We start from the raw sequence: 26,774 nt of genomic DNA on the forward strand, positions 1-26,774 counted from the left end.
TTATAATCACATTACACAAATTTATTATACTTAATTACTGAAATCTAATTTCCCTTATTCAGAAGAATTTTAGAAATCTAAGCTGTCGGCATATTTTTAATATTCATGCTTTTATACAACTGTATTTAATCATATAATATTTCCAACATTTATGTACAAAGTGAATGCACAAGTAATGAAATGCCTTTTAGACTTAAAATTTTAAAAAGATTTAAGTACATTGCCGTATTCGTTAAGTTAACAATATGTATATTAATATGTAGAAGCATGCAATTCGTTGAATTACAGTCTGTTATATTCCCCCCCCCCCCCGTAAAATTCAGTTATTATATATTCTGATCATTCATCTTCCAATTAACTGTGGAGTGATTTTAGGACGAATGCAAAATGTTTAACTACAGATACTATATAATGTTATTAATCATTACATGCAGGTTTGAGTGTAAATAATACCCTTCAAGAGAAGTTTCAGAAATTTGCGGGGGGGGGGGCTGCAAACGTCTCCAAAATAATCAAGGGCAGTTGATAGCTAAAATCAAATAGATTTCAGGTAAATTTAAAGCAGCATCTTTGCCAGTAGAACTTATTTATTCAATTTGTCAAATGCTTTCTTTCATGTTTATTATAAATATATGCCGATAGGCTCGAGTGCTGAATAGTACTGGTACCATTTGGACCGCAACGCCAATGTGATTTCAAATTTTGGATTGTGGGAAGAAAAAAAAAAAAAAAAAAAAAAAAAAAATATATATATATATATATATATATATATATATATAATCTCATTCTATAAAAAATGACATCAGCTTATGCTCAAAAGTAATTTAAATGCATCATTAAAGTTAACTTGATCTAATCACTCAGTTTCAGTTTCAGTTATTAAGCACAATGTGAAATTATAATGTATCGACACTAATGATATACGGTGCACTTGAAAGAGATTACACAAATTAATAAATTATGCAAATAATTTAGTTCATTATTATCATCATTTTAATTTCATGTCCACCGTGATATAATTGATACAGAATTCTGTAGTAGCTCAAGGATGTATTTATACTTTTAATTAGCTTCGAAATCTTATCTTTATTGAGCAGGATTTTCGACTTCTGGAAGTAGACAAACTTTTAAATATGCACATTTTTATACAATCATGTATATTTAATACACCCACATACCATTTTTGGCCGACTCTCTTTCAAGAAAGTTTCCGAGTGAGCTAGTATGTAGTGACTAGTACAAACAAAAAGAATTACAACAAAATTTAACTCCGGAAACATTAATTACCATAAGCAGAACGAGTAGCTCCTTTCCCCTAAAGATGCTTACTGCTTCATGGCAGCTGTGTTGTATCCTTGTGCTCAGACGCATATCGATCGAAGACGAAAGGGTGCTGACACGATGATGCAATCTTTGTGAAATGTAACAGTTGAAAGTTATATTTATTATGCTCATGTATCGATATGGACTTGTCATCCTTCGATATTGATGAGACCGGAATTAAAACCCATGAAAGAAAAATTACCATGTATGCATATATAACTGCATTTCATTAAGTGATAAGTAATGGATAAGAGAGTGTTGTAAAGTTGTACGCACATGGTGAAAGAGCACGTGGCATTACACATAGTGATGACTGCAGAACACGTAATTTTGGAGTGAGTTACACATCATTTTGCGATACTGCAGGCTTGTGTTAAGTCTGGAGCAGTTGTAATTTTGCTGGATATTTTGTTGAACGTTAACGAAGTTGGTATTTTCTTTTTTACCCTGAGAGAAATTCATAAAGCGGGTATTTCTCCTTACCTTCAACCGCAATGATGTTATTTAGGAATCGAAAAATTCGACCAAACTTAATAAAGAGGCCTAAAAATCAACCACTGAATGGCGAAAATTGCGTTAATGGAAATAGGTATAAGTCTTGAATTATTTCTGATTATTATTTAGTTTTTTACAATTAAATATATTTTATGCTGCACAGAACGAAACATACTGCAGAATGTGATATAAATATATTTTATGCTGCACAGAACGAAAAATACTGCAGAATGTGATAAATGCTAACTGCAAACTATCAGTAGTCTTTTATATTTTATATTTATTTTTGCAAATTAGTTTTTGAACCTTTAAAATCTACATTATAATAATAGCTTTTAAATAACAATATGTTATAATGCTTTCACATGGGAAATTGGAGGGTGTGGCAAACTCATTATCGACAATTAGCACATTTAATCATATGATAATTAACACAAAAATTAAAAAATCATATAAAGATATTTTATGGATAAGCAATATTTTAAATTATTTTATAGCTTTTTTTTTTCTATTCTAATATTCTAAACAATATTTTTCTTAAAAAAAAAATAAGAACCTGGTAATTCTGTATTGCATCATACACAAATGCAGATATTTAAATCCCCATAGCTTTTCATCACCATCACTTTTATGCCTACACAAATACTGTTTTTGATGTGTACTAGCAAAATATATGGTGTATATATATTAAATTGTTGAATTAAAATAAGTATATTAAGTCAGAAATTTTTGTCAGAATGAGTTATATGCAACTATGTTACTTTTGTGAACAAGAAATATAAAAGTGAGTTAAGAAAGTAATATTTTTTGAAATGGTTACATAACAGAGTAATGAATTTTACAAAAATACTTAGTTTATTTTAGTTATTCACTTAATTTAGTTTTATATGGTCACTGAATGATAAAAAAAAAACATGGATATAATAGTTATTTTACAGTAGAGATACTATACTATATAGATATACTATATACTATAGCATAAAGAAACTAAATATGTCATGTATCTTAGGATACTAAGGTGAAGGTCCTGGAGAGATTGGTGAGAGGTAGGATACAGAAATGGGTATTCTCTGTGATTAGCAGCAAGGGTTTATTAAGGGGAGATCATGCTTCACTAACTTATGTACTATAACAAGGTGACAAATACCTTGGACAGAGGAGATTCATATACAGTGGTATACTTGGATTTTGCAAAGGCTTTTGATAGACTGCCACATTACAAGCTCTTAAGTAAATTGAAACAGATGGGATTGGATAACAGACTTCTGTGTTGGATCAGTGACTAGCTGTCAGATAGGCATCAGAAAGTTGTATATGGGGGTGCAGTATCTCAAAAGAGAAAGGCACCAGTGGTGTGCCGCAGGGGTCAGTTTTGGGACCATTGTTGTTCAATTTGTATGTTAATGATATTGGGCCGGGTTTAACTAGTGATATCCAGCTGTTTGTGGATGATGCAAAACTGGGGAGAGCAATGCAGAGTCAGGCTGATGTTAATGCCTTACAAGAGGACTTGAATAGATTGCATGAATGGGCAGGTAAGTGGAACTATCACTTCAGTGTCGCCTCGTGTAAGGTTTTGAGATTTGGTAAGCAATGATGGGATGCAAAGTATACGCTTGGGGGAAACTTTAACAGAAGTAGAGGAGATGAGAGATCTAGGAGTGATGGTAGACAAGGATCTGAAATTCAGGGGCCACATTGCACAAGTTGTGAAGACATAACATCGAATAATTGCAGTGATGCGGAGAACCCTGACATGCAGAAATAGAGAGGTTATGATTCCATTGTATAAGGCCTTGATCAGGCCTCATATGGATTATTGTGCACAGATTTGGTCGCCAGGTTTTCATTGTGATGAGGATATGTTGGAAAGGGTACAGAAAAGATTCACAAAGGTAGTCAGTGGCCTTTGGAATGTGGAGTATAAGGACAGATTGAGAGAATGTAAGTTGCAGAGCCTTATGAATAGGAAGAAAGGGGGGGGGGGGATATGATTGAGACATAAACTGGTCAGGGGTTGTTATCAGGTAGACATGGAAGAGATTTTTCATAGAATGGAAGAGGGGAGTAGAACAAGAGGCCATTGCTGGAAACTGTATAAGGAGGGTGTGAGCAAAGGAGCCAGAAGCAGGTTCTTTGCATGGAGGGTGGTTGGTGAGTGGAATGCATTGCCTGAGCATGTTGTGGATGTGGACACATCGAATCAGTTTAAGACGTGGTTGGATGAGCATTGTATGCAATAGTGAGTACCTCCCACGATGAGTCTCTGACTCCATGGAGGGAGGTACTCAACATTTGATAATTATTATTATCAAATGTTGATAATAATAATAGTAGTAGAATTACCATATCAGTGCTATGAGGGATGAAGATAAGGTGAAAGAGTGTTTTTGCAAGAGCTGCTGATTATAGTTTAAGAATACTTCATGAAGAAAGCTATTCCAGAGGACAATAATATCGGAAGAGGAGAATCAGGTTTGATGTGTTAGCAGTTGCACAGTAAAGGGATGCTGGACAAAAACAAAGTGGAGGAATGATAGTTGCCAATTTGCTAAAGCAATGACCTTGGAAATACCTGAAGAATAGACAGTGTTAAAACACTGCATCTGTGAGATAGTGGTTGAAGTGAATCTGTATGAGCTCATTGCTGTTCAGAGGTGGTGAAACAAATTGCTCATCTCAGGACAGCATCAAGGATTTTAAGGGAAGTTTTATGTACACCACTCCAAGCATCCATGGATGGATTTGGAATTTGTATATAATTAGGAGTTGGTTGGGTGTAAAATAGCATCTTGAAAGAAAGAGAATGCTTTTTTTGGATGCAGGCTATTGATGTGTTTATTGCAGGAGAGACAGGAGGTAAACATTAGTACAGGCAAAGTAATCTGATCTTCTCTGGTGACAGGAAGTATGTACACAAGAGTACAGAGTCTTGAGGCACTCCAGCATTGATGGGTAACCTCAAAAAGAGGGGCCATCTAACATGACTAGCAGAGAACAACCAGAGAGCTCATCATAAAAATTATGGAAACAACTACTGTGTTAGAGTAAAACTTCAGTTTAATATAAACCAAAATGATCGACGTTATGATTATTTTGGTTTATATAAATCAAAAATAATAGATGCTTTGACCTTCACATTAAGGTCATTACAACATGATTGCATACAATTTATTATTGAAACTGAAAATCAGAACTCATTTCCTTTCCTGGATACACTGGTCACGCATCTTCCCTCAGGCAGTCTATCCTTCACTGTTTACCGCAAGCCTGCACACTACATACTGGCCAATATATACATGCTAACTCATATCACCACCCTTGCAAAAACTTGTAGTCATTAACACCCTCAAAGACAGCTGTAACAATTTGCTCTAATGAACAAGCTCTTAAACAAGAATTACAAATTATTAGCAATACATTAATCAATACTGGCTATAGCAAAAATACTATCAATAAAGTTCATCAGAAAATACATATAATATAGATTACAGTAAAACCATTGCTATCCCATACATTAAAGGGTTATCAGAAAAAATTAATAGAATTCTACACCATTATAATCTTAATTCCACTTTTAAAACCACCTATAGAATTAAAAAACATATTCAACTCCTCCAAGGATTCCCTCCCCCCCATTGGCTTACCCTGGAGTTTATTGTATCTATTGCACCTGAAACTTGCCTTATATTATTGGTGAAACTGGACGTACAATCCCTATCCGTTTTTTTTTTTTACAAACAACACATTAAATTTAACAATTTTGGTGAAGCAGGCCTCGCATATCACGCTTTTAACACCCTACACCACATTGATTGGAAAAGTACATGTTCCTTACATCATACAAAAACTTGGTATGAATAGAAATTTAAAGAATCCTGTGAAATTTTGATTAATCATCCTAATCTGTCACTATTTCACAGGTACACATTGGGTATTGCTTTGCCATGTTGGCTATTTAATTATATGGCCTCTGATGGATATTTGCATAGTAAAGTATATTATTATTATTATTATTCCAAGACCCCATGGAGTCAAAGACTTATCTAGGATGTTTTTTTATCATACACACAGCTCATCATACTGTGCCTTAAACACACTCAAATTCTCTGCAGGCACAACACTCTCAGGTAAGCCATTCCAATCATTCACAACTCTGCATGCAAAAAACTTGCTTCTCACTCCCCTGCTCACACCCTCCTTATACAGCTTCCAGGAATGACCTCTGGTTCTCTCTTGATCTCCCACTATTTTCTGTAGAACCTCTCCAACATTGATCCTATAACAACCCCCTTACTAACTTGTAGGTCTCTATCATATCTCCCCTCTTCCTCCTATCCATTAGACTCTGTAAATTACATCTTCTCAACCTTCCTCATATTCACCATTCTAGAGGTCAGAAACTACCTTAGTCAATCTCTGGATCTTTTGAAAACCAGATGACCAAATCTGTGCACAGTCGTTCATGTGTGGCCTAATCAAAGCTTTATACAATGGAACAAGAATCTCCCTACTTCTACAAGTCAGTGTCCTCCACATTATTCCCAGAAGTCTTTGTGTTGTCCTCACAATTTTTGCAATTTTTCCTCTAAATTTCAGATCCTTATCCACTGTCACCCCTAGATCTCTTATTTCCTCCACCTCCGACAATATGTCCCCTCCAAGCATAAATTCTACATCCCATCTTTATTTCCCAAATTTTAAAACCTTACATTTTGCAACATTGAACTCAGATCCCCATTCCCATTCACTCAATTTATTCAAGTCTTCTTGTAAGGCCACAACATCTCTACTCTTTATAGTTCATCCAAACTTTGCATTATCTGTAAACAACTGAATATCTCAATCCAAATCTTCACCAATATCATTAACATAAAAGTTAAATAGTAATGGCCCTAAAACAGACCCCTGAGGTACACCACTAGTGACTTTTCTCTTCCAGGATATTCCCCCCCCCACACCTGCCCCCCCCACACAACTTGCTTATCAGATAGCCAGTCTCTGATCCAGTGCACTAATCTAATATCCAACCCCATCTGCTCTAGAAAATATTACTTTGTGATAGCTGGGAATTGATCCCGGGTCAACTGCTTGAAAGACAGCTATGCTAACCTCTATACCATCGCACAGTATAGAAGTATAGCAATACAGCAGTATAGCTATGTTAAAAAAAAAAAAAAAAAAAAAAAACAGCTAATGCCTTTTTATTCCCGTATATAGGGAGTATGTGAGGCCGTTTTTAGCCCTATCTAACTTTTGGAGGCTGAGTGGGCGGTTCAATCTCCACTTGTGCCCAATCAAAGATAGCTGTCCCAAGGCTATCAGTAATTAAGCGGCACGCAGTGAAGACGGCTCAACAAGTGCCGCCATCTCGTGGTCCCTAACCCTAACACTCATATTTAATGTCTGAAATAATGTGGGTTCTACGGTCGATTTTCTTGAGTTTACATGACGAAAAACTCGAGTTTCCGGGAGAAAAAACCCGCTTGCCTGTGCCAGAGATCAACTAACTCAGGAATCGGTCGAAAAAAAGGCTTAGAAAAATTTCATCTAGTCGCCGACTAGATTTGAAACCAAGAAGTCTTCCTTCGTGCAGTTAAGCGCCGTGGTGTGCAAACGCCACATCCACTGAGCTACATGTTTACTGATAAAATTATCATTGAGTGGTACCATATTAAAATAGGTACTATAATTCCATTTTTTAAAAAAACATTAAGCAGAGTTTATGTAATAATTGTTTATCACTGACAAAGTATTATCAACAACACTATATAAAAAAAATAGTTTTATTGTTATTACTGCAGTTTAGAGAGACTGATGAACTAATTCTTACAAAATTTTACCCATAATTAATGGTATGGGCAGGTTTAGTGTTGATTTTCTGAGTTACTGAGGTTGCCTCTGTTAAGTAAGGAAAGGATGAGTTACACCGCATGGTGTAACTTGCAGTGTAATCTGACTAGTTTGGCCATTTAGTCAGATCTGCAAAATTCAGAGGTGCTTTTTTTTATTATTATTGTTATTATAGACATCTTCATGGTATTAACAGATTCATTGTGGGAGATCCACTTAACTAGCAATTCAGCTATCATATCAAACCATTGAAATCATTTACACACCTCATACTCCATCTTACTATTTTACCTATCGCTAATATCATACTCTTTCATCACAATCTGCAATTTCTACTCCATGTTTCAAAGATTCTTATAGCCAAAAGCACAACAAAAGTAGGCAGTATATATGATCATATCATTAAATTTTTATTTTATTTTTAATTAAAAAATAGAGTTGCAGTCAAAAGGCAGATTCTGATCTAGGGTACTCCACAACATAAAAGCTTTGCTTATCTCTTTATACCAAAGTTTACAAAAGGAGCAACATGAACTATAAGTTCAGAGACAATATAAAGTATTTTTTTCAGGATAAATCTTTATTTTTATTTTTATTATATTTTTTATTTCATCAAATAAAAAGTGGAACTTCCATTTGGTACCAGCACACAGTCTTCAAATATTGTAATATACTTCTGATCAGTATCCATAGAAAAAAAATAAGGATGATATAAACAGAGGTGGACTGGGTCTAAATATATTGGTTGCCAGGAGACAAAGGGGACCCACCCAATAACTATAGGCTATCATTTAATTTTTATAATAAATAAATAAAATTTTCAAAAAATACAAAAGTGGAAAAAAGGTACAATTAAAATTTTTGCGAAATAAATGTATATTTTTTAGTAATTACAGCATACATATATTGTACATATTACTGGCAGTATACAGTAGATACTAAATGTAAATACAGATTGTTATAATTGAATTTTTAATTTTTTTTAAATTGTGGATATTTTTAAATAGTGTGCTTGTACTCAACATTTTCACATTAACAGGTAGTTCAAAAGCATATTTTATGCAGTTCACTATATTAAGAGCAATCGTTTGAATTCACTAGATGATTGTGCGAATCTGTCAATAATTGCTTCTGCATCCAATTCATCTAATAATTCCTTTTCAATGGATAGCAACATGTATGATTCCAAGTTCTTCTCTGGCAGTGAATTTCTTAGCCTTGTCTTTATGATCTTTAGCTTTGAAAATGTCCTCTCAAATTGAACTTGAGTAACTGATAGTGTGCAGATGGCTTTATAAAGTTCATAAAGGTTATCATATGCCTTGTTATGAAGTCTGTTGGATGCCAGAATTTTTAGTACACACGATGGGCAAGTGCTACAAATTTTACACTTGTTGCAACTGGCATCCATATTCTCACCATCATTAAGCAATAGCTTTAATAGATCCAAGTTTGAAGCAAAAGAAAACAATTCCAATATTACTTGATCTTTGCTGATTTGTGGAAATAGCTTAATAAAATTTCCAATACTTCATCTTCAAGGCCCTTTTCTGCAATAGTTTTAAACTTTGCTGGGTCCAAGCAGGATAAATCTTTATACAACTTTTTGTGTTGTACAAAGCGTGAATCTAGTGACTGGAGACAATGCGGTCCATTATTAGGTTAGACACATTTACTCAAAAATCAGTAGAGAATCTGAGGAATTTCCTTCATCATCTATAAGCTCATCTGCCATTATTTTCTTCTTCCTCTTCCTCTTAACTCACAATGCTGTTTCCAAAGAGTCGATTTCCAATGTTTAATTTTCATCAATATTCAACTGTGAAATCTTGTCATTACATTTATTTACAAACTCCAATGTCTTGCTGTGACGTAATCAATTGTTCTTGTCTGTTCCTTCAACTTTGTTGTAGCCGAATCTATTAAACTCCATGCAGTAAACATATCTAAACCACTTGTCTGTAAATAACTTGATAATGGGACTGTAGTTTCAAATATATACAAGTAAGTAAATGCTGTCAATATTGTTTCAAACTTTAGAAGATATTGAAGTAAAACATTTGCTTCTTGCATCAAACTTGTCTGAATCTTGTATCATTCATAAGCATGTCAATAGATTTACAAAAGTACTGACAGCAGCATCATCAAAACGTCCAAATATAATTGTTGCTGCATTGGATTTTCCTGACCATCTTTTCTCACCAATTAGCTTTAATCATTTCATTTTTTGTCATAGATGTTTTCCAACAACTTCTATCCATACAGCCATTCTCGTGTATGATGTTTTCACAAAAGTTCTAAATTCTGGAGCAAATTGAAAAAAAGAAACTGCAGTCACGCAACATATTTTTATTTCAGTTATCACCAAATTCAAGACGTGGGCATAGCACCATATATGAACATATTGATCAGCCACTGGGATCAATTTTAAGATGCTGTAATGTATCAGTCAATAGATCAAAAAGTCTGTCCTGTACCATCATTACTTGGCACAACTGAAATAGTCACTCACAGATAACACCTTTAAGCACATACCGAATAATAATGCTAAACTGATTGATGGGTGAATTATCTTCTGTTGAATCAACTTGAATAGAATAATATTTTGACGACTAATTCTTTCTTTTATCATATTCTCCATGATTTGGATTAACATGTTAATAGTTGTTTTACTCAGGTATGTAACAAGTCCACCGAGGCCTTTACTTTGAGCCTTTTCTTGTTGTTCTAATCGTTTGATTCTTTGTGTAGACTTGTTTTGTACCAGAAACGTGAGCTGCCATAATGGGGTCATATTTTGAGGTTGGGTTATACAATATTAGAATGGATAAAAGGATGGCTGACTGACAGATATCAATAAGTGGTGTAACGGGTGATCTGAGTCTGCAAGGTTTAAGGTAACAAGTGGTGTACCACAAGGATCAGTGCTTGGTCCACTGTTATTCAATCTGTACATTAATGACATTGGAAAGGATTTGACAAGTGACATACAACTACCTACTTGCTGATAATGCAAAGATAGGTAGGATAATCAGGAATGCAGCTGATTTGCATTACTTGCAGAATGATTTGAATGGACTGGAATTGTGAGCATGGGAAAATGGATGTCAGTTCAATGTCAGTAAATGTAAAGTCATTCACTTTGGCATGATTAGATATCCAATGTTGTATTATATTGGTGGGATTAGGCTAGAAGAAACTGATGAGGCTAGGGATCTTGGGGTGTTAATAGATAGGAAGTTGAAGTTCAGGGGTCATGTGGCAAAGACTGCAAATACAACTCAAAAGATAATTGAAATGCTGAAAAGAACATTTACATGTAAAGATAAGGATGTCATTTTGCCTCTTTACAAGGCCTTGATAAGACTTCACTTGGACTATTGTGTGCAGGTCTGGTCTCCTGGTTTCTGTTGTGCTTCTGATATATTGGAGAGAGTACAAAGGAGAGTGAAGACAGATTGAGAATTTATAGACTGTAGACACTGGCAAATAGGAGAAAGAAGGGTGACATGATTGAGACTTACAAACATCTGAAAGGGTCAAAGGATTTCAATTGATGGAATTTTTCAATTTACAGAGGGTGGAGAAGGGACAAGAGAGCATCCTTGGAAGCTGAGAATGAATGTTGCCAAGAAGGGGTGAGGGCTAAATTTTTCTCATTGGGTGGTGCGTGATTGGAATGGATTGCTATTGGATGTTGTGAGTGCAAGCAGTGTGAATGAATTCAAGAATAAGTATGATAGCTGGTGTGTGTAGTATGTGGTCTCCCTCGATGAGTCTGACTCCCTGGAGGTGTCTCTTAATGATAATAATAATTTTGCCGTCAACTGCACTGTAGCTAAAAAATTTCCATGATTCAGAACCTCATTATCTAGAGTGTAGGCCAGTTCATTTCTGTGTCCTCGAAAAGGAATTGCTTGCCTGCCTAACATCTTTGTCTATAATCCTCATGACAATACTCCTTTGCTTCAACACTTCTTCTTTCTTTTTAATTAATGAAGATGCAAAAAATTATGTAAGGTGACATCATTAACCACTGATAAATTGCTGAACATTTCTGACATGTGTTGTCGATTCTTGTAAAGCCAAGCTCTGGCTAATACGCCTGTAGTCACTAAAGTCACATACAAAGGGTGATGGATTACAAGCATTGCCGTTGCCAGATCAGATTGCGCCCTGAGGCAAACATTTAAATATCGCCCCTGATGGATTATAAGACAAAAACATAAGAAAATCTCCAATTGCTATTTTGTTTTTATTACAAGAGAAACATTAATGCAAAATGATTGCATAATAATATTAATTAAATGTTTGCTCTACAAGGATATCTCACAAAAAAACTGTTTTGTTTTTATTACAAGAGAAACATTAATGCAAAACGATTGCATAATAATATTAATTAAATGTTTGCTCTACAAGGATATCTCACAAAAAAACTGTTTTGTTTTTATTACAAGAGAAACATTAATGCAAAACGATTGCATAATAATATTAATTAAATGTTTGCTCTACAAGGATATCTCACAAAAAAACTGTTTATAAGCTCTTCCAAATTTAAATTATAAGCTATATCTGCCTCTATCGATATAGTTGCTAGACCGACCAATCTTTCCTGGATCATTGCTGTTTGCAAATAATTTTTAACTAGTTTAAGCATGGAAAAACTTCTTTCTGCACTTACTACGCTAACAGGAATTGTTAGTGCAGCAACGGCACCTACCGCAATATGGCTGAACGAGCACCTTTATTAAGCTGCGCCGTTCAGCCATATTGCATAGCATAGAGGCAGGCTGCCTCTGTGCTACAGTCGCCCTGTCGACAGTACTGATTACAAGTGTTGGGAGACTCAAAGGCCAAGCAGTATGAACAATACAAGCACCTATTTTCTTTGTTGTTATATGTTAGCCATTTTCTTGGGATTGAGTCATTCATAATTTTTCTCTCATACAAATGAGCATCAAATGGCAGATCATCAAGTGGCTGAAATGGATGTTCAGCAAAAAACTGTTTCAGATTTGCTCGTGATGGATATTGGAAGATTCCAGCAGTTGATCTTTCATTTTTTTGTGTAGGTTCATTTATAGGATGTGCTTCAGAAACCAAATCATTTAAGCCTGAAGGTATATCTGATTCCCTGTAACTAGTTTGAACTATGTGTTCAGATGGTGCAACTACAGGTAGTAAAGATACTGGAACAATGAAGTCAGAAGTACTGGGCCTGGGTTGGTGAGTAAAATATGCTATTGTATTTGTCTCTACATTCAAAGTAACTCATAAGTTATTGCATCATCACCATGAGTATTGTTTCTTGATTATTTGTTGTGGAACTGTACATTGATGGTGGTTGTGGTATTATAAAATCTGTAATAGATCAGCATCACTTGGCTGACTCCTGCTTTTCTGCTTCTTGTCACTCTTTACATTTCAGCAATCCAGATTTATGCTTTTTCTTTTCCAAGCTGCTGGGGTAATATTCCTGACTGCTTATATTTAAGACTGCTGCTTAAATATATTTACTATCTAGTATTTTTATACTAATTTTATACAATGAAAGAAAGTGCATTATATTTAAATTAAAGGGCATAGGGCCACAGTATATAAAAAATATTAATTAAATACATACCTTTTATAAAACACAGCAAGCATGAGGTGAAGAGCTGATGAAGCACACTCAAACTGAGGCCGACGTAATGAAAAACATTTGCTGTCTTTGGAATGTATGCAATAGCTCGATATACAAAGCTGACTCCGGCTGCATCACGATCCCAGGCTGGGATTCCCAGCTAAGCTTCATTGTGCAGTCACAATATTAAAGATCCAAGTCTATATAACGTATGCATCAGCTTCACATAACTCGAATCAAAATTTTTTTTTTCAGAGCTATTTATTATATTCTTAAATATAAAGTATCCTCAAAAAATGATTTTATTACATTTTTTTTTGTTAAAATAGTAATACAAATTTAAATTTTAGTTGCATACAGTAATAATATTAAGAACTTTTATTATATTTTCATGCTACTAAAAGGTCATTAACATTTTTAATATATTGTCTAATGTTTAAGGAGGTCCACTTACCATCGGGCTAGATGACACCCTGGCCAGTCCGCCACTGGATATAAATATTATGATGAATGAGGTTTTACATAACATGCCTTGCCAAGTACAGCGCCATTACTAACATATATATATATATATATATATATATATATATTTTTTTTTTTTTTTGAAGAATTAAAACAAAAAACTAACTTCTATAATTACAAATCCATGTGCTGCACACGTGGAGCAATTGCTTTTAACCTGCTTTATTGATATTCTGTGAACTTGGTTAACTGCATTCACTAATGTTAATGCATGAGAATGACGTACTCAGACAAAAAGTAGAGTAGAGAAAGAGATGCTCTGTGTGATGTGGGTGATACCAGTTATGTAAGTGAGAGAGAGTGTATAAAAAAAACTCCACAATAAGTGATACAACTTCAGGATGTTAATTAGGAGTAATCTTGGAGAACTTAGATTTTTCTAGACATTCCCTTGATAGGATCTGAATTAGATGCTAGAATATTGAAAAAAGAAGAAAGTTGAGACCTGGATTAGCAATCATAAATAAATGGTTGACTGTTTAGAATTCTATGTTATTGTATTGTTTTGAAGTGAAATTATTTTTCCAGCTGGCAAAATAACTTAAAAAATAAAATATACCATTAAATAATTGTATGTATTAATTAATTTTTTTTCTTGAGTGTTTTCATATTATGCTTTGTTATAATAGAAAACAAACTTGTGATAGTTAATGGGTTACATCATATCATAGTTACTTGTGTAATTTCTTTATGCTGTTTCTATATTATAATTCTAAATATCCTTTTTTTGCTGATGTTACATGCTAGCATCAATTTCCACACCGCCTCCTGTTTGAATGGTGACCGGAGGCCCCTGATGTTGAGGGAGGTGATGCAAAAGGCTGGTGGCATCATTGGATGTTTTATTATAAGTGGATTGATATGGTACAAAGTGCCTTAGATGATAGAAATATAAGATCTGATAATGTTGGAGTCTTGACAAGTAACAGACTGATTTGGAGGAAAATTGTAGATAGGAAGTTAGTAATGATGTAATTTTTTTCATTTAGTACTATCATATCCTGTACATCCCTTGAGAGTACATGGCAGGAATTTGATGATGATATCCATTTTTTTTTCTATTTCTAAATTTGTAATGAAATAAAAATAGGTGTATGGGATAAGAAAGGAATGAGAGGTGCCGTTAATTGAAACCTTTGATTTGCTCAAGTCACACTTCCTCAGAGATATATTTGAATTATTTACATTTACAGTATATGCAGGTTATTTTGCATGGAAAGGAAAGATATAGAAATTAGATGAGATGGCAATGAGTTCCTCCCTTTTCTCTTCCTTTAGCCAATTTCTGCATAGAATACTTGGAAAACCTAGCTATGAATACAGCCACTCTCAAACTAGTAATGCTATGCTATGTTGATGATGTGTTTGCTATTTGGCCACATGGTCCAAACACCTTGAATACATTTTTGGTGTATTTAAATAGCCAACACCCTAAACTTCAATAAATTAAATATACCAAGAAATTATATAATTATTTGGTTTAATCCTTTATCCAAGTGTAAGCAAACAAAGTTTGCACCTGAAGTATTTTCAGGACTGGGACAACTCATGTATAGATGCTAATGACTTCACATCACTTGCTATAATGCTACACTAAGTTGAAATAATGCAGAAGTCATATTTTCATATACAAGTAGCCAAAATATGTCAAACCTTATTATTAAAATACTCTTGATTAAAGATAGCTGTTGGAAGTTTTTTCACTTGGTTATATTATAAATTAAAGATATACCAAGAACTTATATACTCAATTAAATGCTCAAGTCGCATTTCCTCAGAGATATATTTGAATTATTTACATTTACAGTACATGTGGGTTATTTTGCATGGAAAGGAAAGCTATAGAAACTAGATGAGATGACATTGAGTTCCTCCCTTTTCTCTTCCTTTAGCCAATTTCTGCATAGATTACTTGGAAAACCTAGCTTTCTTGGAATCTTTAATTTATAGTATAACCAAGTGGAAAAACTTCCAACAATCCTGAACTTCACTTCACTGTGGAACAGGAAGCTAATGACTGTCTGTCCTTCCTAGATACACTAATCACAAGGCTTCCTGATGGTCCATTATCTTTTTCGTTTATGGAAAACCCACACATACAGGGAGATATTTGATGCCATCATCCAGCTCAACAGTATATATATATATATATATCCTATAAACACTAATAGAGCTATCTGTTTCAATGACAATGCTCTTACCACTGAACTCACTTTCGTCACTTTCTTAGCCAATGGCTATAATTCTCATAGCATAGAAAAAATACGAAGTGCTCCTTGGAAATTCCCTTCATTGCCTATCACCCAAGATTGCAGCAAAACCATTACCATCTCATACATTCAAGGAAAGCCAAAATCAAGTGATAGTGATGCTGCATCTGTTTTTTTTTTTCTTAAAAAGATTTTGTTTAGAATGTTATTTTTTATTAAATAAAGAACATTCTATTTTGTTCTTTATTTAATAGAATGTTCTTTATTTAAAGAACATTCTGTTTTATTCAGTCTGTAACTGCCAATGCCAACTGGCAAAATCTACTCACTATGAGTGAGTGGGCAAGCATATTTGTTGAGCTCTACTTATATATTAGAAACTAGTCATCCTGTTTAGTTTGCTTGTGTTGTTATATGTTGTTGCTACTTGTACATAAAAAATGGTCCCCTAATCATCTGTTAAGGGACCATTTCGTCATCAGAGATGATACTGTAATTTTTATGAAAGTGATAACATTGCCTACCTAACACATTTCAGAAATTAGAAAAAACAATTATCTTTGATTGTGTTTTTAATCACTTTAATTCTCTTTAATAAACAGTTATTTCAGCCTTTAACATAATGTTAATTAATTTTTCATGGAATGAAAGTAATTATTTACTTTAATAATCATGAAAATACATAATTATAACAAATGCATAATGAATGAATAATTTTATCAGCTTAATGAATTTTCTAAATTACTGTTTCAGAACTGAATCTTCGGAAGTTAGAGTTGTTTCGGCTTCTGAAACAAATGAGCTAAAATTTGTCAACTCCCATAAGGATAAAAATGGCATACATCATTCCATTTTAACAAAATGTAATTATGATCCATTGGAAGCTGATTTAGAAAGAAGTATTGCACGTTCATTTATAGCAGAATCAACAGGAAAACTTGCCCCAGAAGCGGTTGTTGATGTATCTCCTGATTTAGGTTCACCACTTGATGTTGACAATTCCAGACATAATGGAGAAACTGTCATTAAAACAACAGATAATGCTGAAACTAATTTTGGACCACAAGAGCCTGTCTCAAAATCAACAAAAAAAATTACATCAGAAGCTACTGTTGGCTTATTTCCTGATTCAAGTTTTTCTCTTGATGCTAAAATTTCCAGACAAAATGGAGAAACTATCATTACAACAACAAATAATGCTAAATACCAGACTAATGATAAAATTGATTTGGAGCCACAAGAGTTTCTCCCAAAATCAACAGAAAAAATTATGCCAGAAACAGCAGACTTATCTGATTCAAGTTTATCTATTGATGTTGAAAATTCCAAACAAAATGGAGAAACTGCTATTACAACAACAAATAATGCTGAATATCAGATGAATGGTAAAACTAATTTGGGACCACAAGAGCCTGTTCCACTGGAGCAGGCTCTTCCTTTGGAAAATAATACAGGATGCAATATTAATGCTAAAACCAGTCAGAATTTGCAAACAGAGATCCCACAGAATGCACTACAAAAATCATCAGATGCATTTATTGAATCCACTTGTCAAGAGATATCCAGTCTTGAGAAGACTGTATGCAATGACAGTGTCCAGGCATTGTCATCTGATCTGGCTTTATTTGAGAACAGTAACTTAAGCTCATTGGAAACTAGAGATAACAGTGCACATGCTACACATGTAGTTGTCCTTTCAATAGCAGAAAATGCCAATCAGGATTCTCCAGCATGCGTTGAAGCTGATACATCTTTAAAAAGTCATGGAAAAACTACTGCAGATACAGATTCCAGAAAATCTTCAAAAAGAAAGGGTAGAAAGACTAAGGATTCTGGTGATAGCAGTGTACTGAAATCTCTGAGAAATTCTGAAAAAAATGATAAAACAAGAGTCTGTAAAACAACCAGAAAGAAAAAGAAAAAAATAGTGGAAGATGATGAGGTAATGTTTTATATTATTAAGGTTAAGATCTTTTGCAGTATAGTAAAGAGTATATGCTGAATTATGTAATGCTATATATACATACATATATGTATGTATATAGCATTATGTATGCATGCATGTATATAGCATTATGTATGCATGCATGTATATAGCATTATGTATGCATGCATGTATATAGCATTATGTATGCATGCATGTATATAGCATTATGTATGCATGCATGTATATAGCATTATGTATGCATGCATGTATATAGCATTATGTATGTATGTATGTATGCATGCATATAGCAGTATGTATGTATGTATGTATGCATGCATATAGCAGTATGTATGTATGTATGCATGCATATAGCAGTATGTATGTATGTATGCATGCATATAGCAGTATGTATGTATGTATGTATGCATGCATATAGCAGTATGTATGTATGTATGTATGCATGCATATAGCAGTATGTATGTATGTATGTATGCATGCATATAGCAGTATGTATGTATGTATGTATGCATGCATATAGCAGTATGTATGTATGTATGCATGCATGCATATAGCAGTATGTATGTATGTATGCATGCATATAGCAGTATGTATGTATGTATGCATGCATATAGCAGTATGTATGTATGTATGTATGCATGCATATAGCAGTATGTATGTATGTATGTATGCATGCATGCATATAGCAGTATATGCATGCATGCATATACTGCTATATGCATACATACATACTGCTATATGCTATATGCTATATGCTATATACATACTGCTGTATGCATGCATATAGCAGTATGTATGTATGTATGCATGCATGCATATAGCAGTATGTATGTATGTATGCATGCATGCATATAGCAGTATGTATGTATGTATGTATGCATGCATGCATATAGCAGTATATGCATGCATGCATATACTGCTATATGCATACATACATACTGCTATATGCATGCATGCATATAGCAGTATGTATGTATGCATGCATGCATATAGCAGTATGTATGTATGCATGCATGCATATAGCAGTATGTATGTATGCATGCATGCATATAGCAGTATGTATGTATGTATGCATGCATATAGCAGTATGTATGTATGTATGTATGCATGCATGCATATAGCAGTATGTATGTATGTATGCATGCATGCATATAGCAGTATGTATGTATGTATGCATGCATGCATATAGCAGTATGTATGTATGTATGCATGCATGCATATAGCAGTATGTATGTATGTATGTATGCATGCATGCATATAGCAGTATGTATGTATGTATGTATGCATGCATGCATATAGCAGTATGTATGTATGCATGTATGCATGCATGCATATAGCAGTATGTATGTATGCATGTATGCATGCATGCATATAGCAGTATGTATGTATGCATGTATGCATGCATGCATATAGCAGTATGTATGTATGCATGTATGCATGCATGCATATAGCAGTATGTATGTATGCATGTATGCATGCATGCATATAGCAGTATGTATGTATGCATGTATGCATGCATGCATATAGCAGTATGTATGTATGCATGTATGCATGCATGCATATAGCAGTATGTATGTATGCATGTATGCATGCATGCATATAGCAGTATGTATGTATGCATGTATGCATGCATGCATATAGCAGTATGTATGTATGCATGTATGCATGCATGCATATAGCAGTATGTATGTATGCATGCATGCATGCATGCATATAGCAGTATGTATGCATGCATGCATATAGCAGTATGTATGCATGCATGCATATAGCAGTATGTATGCATGCATGCATATAGCAGTATGCATGCATGCATATAGCAGTATGCATGCATGCATATAGCAGTATGTATGTATGCATGCATATCGCAGTATGTATGCATATAGCAGTATGCATGCATGCATATAGCAGTATGTATGTATGCATGCATGCATATCGCAGTATGTATGCATATAGCAGTATGTATGTATGCATGCATGTATATAGCAGTATGTATGTATGCATGCATGCATATAGCAGTATGTATGTATGCATGCATGCATATAGCAGTATGTATGTATGCATGCATGCATATAGCAGTATGTATGTATGCATGCATGCATATAGCAGTATGTATGCATGCATGCATATAGCAGTATGTATGCATGCATGCATGCATATAGCAGTATGCATGCATGCATGCATGCATATAGCAGTATGTATGCATGCATGCATGCATATAGCAGTATGTATGCATGCATGCATGCATGCATATAGCAGTATGTATGCATGCATATAGCATTATGTTTGCATGCCTGCATGCATATAGCATTATGTTTGCATGCCTGCATGCATATAGCATTATGTATGTAGAAAGTATTTTACCTTGGGTATAATAAATGTTAAAGATACCAAGCTATTTTAAACCTGGTTTTACTCCATTTCCCAAGTAAGCAAACAGACAAACAAATCAAGTTTGTGCCTGCAAGTGTTGCAAGTCTAGCTGACCCTGTACATAATGCAAGACCAAGGCAACTCATGGTAAAAGTAGAATAAGCTCTGATCACTAATCTTAATATTTACCCATAATGCAAAACACATCTCCTGGAGGAGATGTGCTTGCAACACTTGCAGGTGCAAACTTGACTTGTTTGTCTGTTTGCTTACTTGGGAAATGGAGTAAAACCAGGTTTAAAATAGCTTGGTATCTTTAACGTTTATCATACCAAAGGTAAAATACTTTCTACATTTATCTTCTCCTGAGATTTTTATTTAATAAGGTTAAAACACCTTATGGTAACTTGTTCTGGTAAAATACTTATAAGCTCTGTATTATTAAAATCTTTGCTTACTTGGGAGAAGGAGTAAAAAAACCAAGTTTATAAAATTACTTGGTATCCTTAAGAATTTAAAGTTTCGGAATAAATGAGCCATGTTCTTTGCACGAGCTCCCCGTTTTCCATTTTTTTATTATAATATGTGTCACCAAATTTATGACCATATGTATCTCTGGGATATATTATATTTTTCTTTTGTACAGGCCCCATTTCAATTAAAACAACTCATAATTTTTCATCACTATTTTCCCATTCACCTGGATCTTCTAAATTTACAGAGACTAACAATGTGTTAGTTTCGTGGTCAACTACAACTAAATCTTCTCCTGTTTTTCACTTAAATCATGCATCTTGTTATCTTGTTCAATAGTTGCAATAGTACTTTCATGCAAACTGGATGATGTGCATGCTTCTTCAACTCTGATTTCTGATGTATCGAGTTGGTTACAATCTGCATCAGAATATTTTAATATTTTAACAAATTTATTAAACAAATTTATTTATTTATTAAAACTTGGAGAAGTTTTGAGAAGTAATTAGAATGCAGTCTGTTTGATTAGGATGACAATGCAGTATTTGCTTATTTCAAGGAATAGATGATTAAATTTAAATATACTGTAGCAAAATCTTTAGATGATCCCAATAATGCTGGACATAGAGTTCATTTGGGATCAGACAAAGATTTTGCACTATAGTAGATTTAAATTTGATTGCATATTCCTTGAAACATGCAAACCTTGTGTTATCCCCTAATCTTAATTGAACTGACTACATGCCTGTCTCCAAGTTATGGAAAGTAATTGCCATAAATTGTTCATAAATTTTATTTATTTTTAGATATATGAAGAGCCAAAGGCTTCAATTCGGCGACATATGACTTGTTTGAGTTAAGGAATATTACATCCCATATCGTTTCTTAGCCGAATAAGAAACTCAAAGAGTTTCTTGCCGAATATAGTATAGTAGAAACTATATAAAGTTCGGTGATTCCAAGCGTAAGCAAATACCTGGATACTGCAGCAACTGACCCTTAAGGTAGTGCAAGCTGAGGCAACTCATGTCAAAGGTGGAGCAAGCTCTGATCACTATTCTTGATATTTACCCATAATGTGAACTTAGCTCCTAGGAGCTAATTGCTCCGACGAGCAATTAGTATTACTGTTGTATTACAATTGTATTACTGTTCAACATTATGAGAGAAGGTCACTACCCAGACCGGTTTGAACCTTTATTGAGGTCTCATCAGTGAGTAGGTAGACCTAGTTAACATCAAGTTTGTAGCAAACAGAACTTACAACCCTTCTATGAGTATTGCCGAGAGGTGTCCTAATAAATTACTAATTATATGAAGAGCAAAAAGCTTCATTTTGGCAACATCTCTCATAATGTAGAACAGTAATACAGCTCCTAGGAGCTAAGTTCACATTATGAGTAAATATCAAGAATAGTGATCGGAACTTGCTCCACCTTTGACATGAGTTGCCTCAGCTTGCACTAACTTAAGGGTCAGTTGCTGCAGTATCCAGGTATTTGCTTACGCTTGGAATCACCGAACTTTATATAGTTTCTACTGTACTATATTCGGCATGAAATTCTTTTGAGTTTCTTATTCGGCTAAGAAACGATATGGGATGTAATATCCCTTAACTTAAACAAGTCATATATCGCCGAATTGAAGCCTTTGGCTCTTCATATATCTAATAATTTATTAGGACACCTCTCGGCAATACTCATAGAAGGGTTGTAAGTTCTGTTCGCTACAAACTTGATGTTAACTAGGTCTACCTACTCACTGATGAGACCTCACTAAAGGTTGAAACTGGTCAGGTATTTGCTTACGCTCTGAATCGCCAAACTTTATATAGTTTCTACTATACTATATTCGGCATGAAACTCTTTGAGTTTCTTATTCAGCTAAGAAACGATATTTATTTTTATTTTATTTTTTTAAATTAATTTTGAATTACACAATTACATTTGGTTCCCTGGAAGAATTTGAATAGTGTTTTCTCTTGTTCACACAGCCTGCAAATGAGGTATGTGGAAGCTGATGCTGTTCACTCATTCTTTGTGTTCACATTTTGAATATTAACCAGTTCTTTTGCTCTCTCCCTGAATATGATGCTCATAATTTTTAATCAATTCTAAATTTCTTTACATATTAAATTGTTTTTACAAAATACACAGTGTATAAGACTTGTAACACGTGTTACTGCCTAATCATTTTTTTCCATCTGATCCTGTGAAAGGATGCCCAATGTGTGGTTTTGAAGAACATATCATTTTGACATCTTATATTTTTGAAAGCCAATAATATAAACAGTTCTCTTAACAGTAACAGACTGTGTAGGTTACGCAGATTACAGATTGACAGATTTTATAATTGGATGGAAATAGATCATGATTAGTCTGTGTTAATTTGTTTGAGAGATTAACATACAGTGCAGAGGAATATCCTTTGTACATTGTAAGGATTATTTTCAAATAAGTGGAGTTTAAATTTGATTCTCTTATTTCATTTATAGATACTTGTTCTGAAGAGAAGGCACTATAAACGTGGACTTCAGCCACCTGAAAGACAAGCTATGACAATGCTCGATTTTGTATTTTGGAATCCATCATCTAGTCCATTGAGGTATTATTTATTGTAGTTTTTCTGGCAGTTTTAAATGATGTATTGTTCTTTCTTGCTTTGTTTGGATTAATCTTAGCATTCTTGTCTTGCACTAGATACAACTTTTATGTCAGCACGGAATTATATCCATTTTCTATCTTCAATAGAAAATTAATAATTATATGCCCACAACTGTCACATAGCAATTATTGCACATGCACAGAGAGAGAGGGTGTACATACACACAATCATATATAGAGGATAGACTTGTGGCTGTTTCCATGATTCATATGCCACTGAAATTTGGATACATACAGAAATATTAATATAATAATAAAAATAAGTACCATAATCATACTTGCCAACTCCCCTGATTGTTGCAGAAGATACCTAATATATTACTAGTTCTTCTCATCAACACAATGTTGCCAAGAATCATGAATGGCATGTTAGCTAGAATGTGTAAGAACAGAGGAGCTGAGTTTATGGATGTATGAGAGGAATTTGAATGCAGAAGAGGGCTATTTGCTGCAGATAGTATGTATTTGAGTGAGAGCAATTAGTATGAAGCTGGGTAGATTGTTGATGAGAGAAGAAAAGTGTGTAGCCAGTGAAGGAAATGAAAACTAGATTTCAAGCATTACTGTGACTGTGAGATAATGGACAAAGGAAGATTGATAGGAATGGTCATGGAAGCAACAGAGTTAAAGGATGAATGATTGGGTAAGAAATTGTGGGAAAGACAGGGGACAAAATAAAGCTACTCTGCTTATACACCAATGCAAGAAGTATTGGGAATAAGAGTGCAGAGCTTGTGGCCATGATCCAGTTAAGCATTCCACAAATCATTGGTGTCAGTGAGACATTAATGGAGGATGACCTACTCACGGGAATAGAATGTGATGGTTATAGCATTTTTTTTTTTTTTTTTTTTGAGAAGACAGAAAAGGTAAAAGAGGAGGTTGGATATTACCAATGATTTCAGAAGAGTTGTGTCCTGAAGGAAGAGGTAATCATAATGCTTTGAGATTATATGATGCAAGGTTGCAGTTAGCACAAATTTTTGATATTTTACAGGCCAGGGAATGCAGAGGGAGATGATTCTGAAATGTTCAGACTGGTGAGCAACAGGAGAGTGATAATAATGAGTGACTTGACAACATTGACTGGAAGCAAGAAGTATCGTGTGAGTAAGGAGATTGAATTCCTTGAGCTACTTAATGACAGCTGTCTTATGTAGCATGTAGTTGAAGCAATACACGGTATTCAGGTGTTAGAGTTAATGTCACCTCGATTCCACCATTTGGGGAGAGTGATCATGTGGTTTTGATATGAGGAGTGACTAGGTAAGTGCAAGCTTCATGGAACATGAGAGATGTGTGAAATTAGAGTGGGGGGGGGAACTATGATAAATTAAGGAAATGGATTGGTGATGTGCAATGTGACTCAGTTGAATTGGAGAGAAATCAGTAGTGCCTTGGGATTTGGTCTGGAATCAGTTACTTATGACAATGTCAGATTGTATTCCTAAAATTCAAAAGAATAAACAAAGTAGGAGTAAAATGGATGAATCATGGAATTATATAGGTGCTCCTGGATAAAGAGAACATTATAGAAAAGATATAAAGAACAGAGTAATCCACAGCAGCATGAGTATAAGGTGATGAATGTAGTAAAGAAAGAGAAATTGTCATGTGAAAAGAGATTAACTGAAGCAGTAAAACAAAACCCTACAGAATTCTACAGTTATGTTGCTAATAGAAGAAAGGTTGAACATGAAAGACACACCATAGTTGCTTGAGATGGAACACGAGTTTCATCTGTTAAAGATGTGGAAATGTACAATGAGTATTTCATGTGAGGTTAAGAGTAGTTTTGAATATCAGTAAGGAGGAGGAGGACAGAAGACTGACATTTCAAGAATGGAATTCATTTTCATATTATTTATTATTATTCATAATATTTAAATAACAGGTGCTGTAACCTTGTGAGCCTCCGTAGCTCAGTCAGTATAGACAAAGCCCTTTGGTTGGAAAGACCTGGGTTCAGTTCCCGTCAGTGATGTGAGGAACTATCTGGTCTCTTTTGACGAAAAGTGAGTTAGCTGGTCTCATTCAGAGGCAAGGAGTTTTTTCATCCAGAAACTCAAGTTTTTTTGTCCCCCCAGAACAGGCAAACTGGCCCTGTGAACACATACCTCTACAGAAGGCATGTATAAGGTTGGTTACTCTACAAAATAAAGAGTAACCAATCTATTCCATAGGATTTCGGTTCCGAATGCTACATGATAAAACGTGTAGGTCTGTGTGTGAGCATAAATTAGGATGGGATAAGACTGTAACCTTGATGTTAATAAGACTGAGGGGGATGGATGGAATATCACCACATATATTACAGGAATGTGAAAGAGCTGTTGCCTCACTTCTGCTGAACAACAGAAATCTCGCAACAGGAATACTCCCAGTAGAGTGAAAAGAAGAAAAAATAGTGCCACTGCATAAGGGTGAATGCAAGTCAGTAGTGTCAAACTATAGTGCATATATCACGTGTAGTGGTGAAGGTGTTAGAGAGGCTGGTTAGAGATAGACTACAAACCTGGGTTTATGAAAATGGAAGTCTTTCAATTGAGAGAGAGAGCAACATGGATTTGTTAAGGGAAGGTCATGCGATAGTAACTTGGTTACATTTTATAATAGGATGACTAGTGTATTAGATAGAGGAAATTCTTACACCATGATTTATTGATTTTTGCTAAAGCATTTGATCAAGTACTGCATGATAAATTACTGTCAAAATTGAGTAGAAATGGATGGATAGGCATTTGGTAGGTTGACTCCTATCAGTCAGCCATTCCTATAGCCAACAAGTTGTGTATGTAGGTGTAATGTTCCAAAAAAAAGGAAGGTGACAAGTAGGATACCACAGAGTTCTGTTTTGGGACCACTATTGTTTAACTTGTATATCAGTAGATCACAGTGTGAAAGGAGATATTCAGTTATTTGCTAATGATGTTAAATTAGAAAGAGCAATGTCAGATCAGAAAGTTGTGTGTTGTTACACGAGGATTTGAATTCAAATTGAATTAAACGTTGTTACAACAATATTTGAATTCATTATTTGAATTGAAATTTTCTTGAACCTATTCAAGAGAATTTGAATAGGTTGGTGCTCTGAGATGAAGAATGAAAATGTCATTTCAATGTTGTTAAAATATAAAGGTTTACCAAAAAAATTGCTGCTATAATTGAAGAACACTGAATGTACGGATAAGAAGGTGATAGTTCAACTGTGTAAGGCATTGATTAGGCCTCATTTGGACTTCTGTGCATATATTTGGTCATTTGGCTGTATTGGTGATAAGGAAACAGCAAAATGT

At 34.4% G+C, this 26,774-nt stretch overlaps 1 protein-coding gene across 1 annotated transcript in view; it reads left to right on the forward strand.

Moving 5' to 3' along the window:
* Positions 1-26,774, forward strand: part of LOC150104973 (uncharacterized) — a 103,679-nt gene that overhangs the window by 2,443 nt on the left and 74,462 nt on the right. The window contains exons 2-3 of the mRNA XM_090396083.1: positions 16,780-17,968; positions 23,310-23,419. Of these exons, the coding sequence (XP_090252209.1) occupies positions 17,297-17,968; positions 23,310-23,419 (782 nt within the window). The 5' untranslated portion in view covers positions 16,780-17,296. The remainder of the gene's footprint in view (positions 1-16,779; positions 17,969-23,309; positions 23,420-26,774) is intronic.

Source organism: Typopeltis vanoorti, chromosome 7, assembly GCF_054136105.1.
Source record: "Typopeltis vanoorti isolate ZY-2024b chromosome 7, IOZ_Tvanoo_1.0, whole genome shotgun sequence".
Taxonomy (NCBI): Eukaryota; Metazoa; Arthropoda; class Arachnida; order Uropygi; family Thelyphonidae; genus Typopeltis; species Typopeltis vanoorti.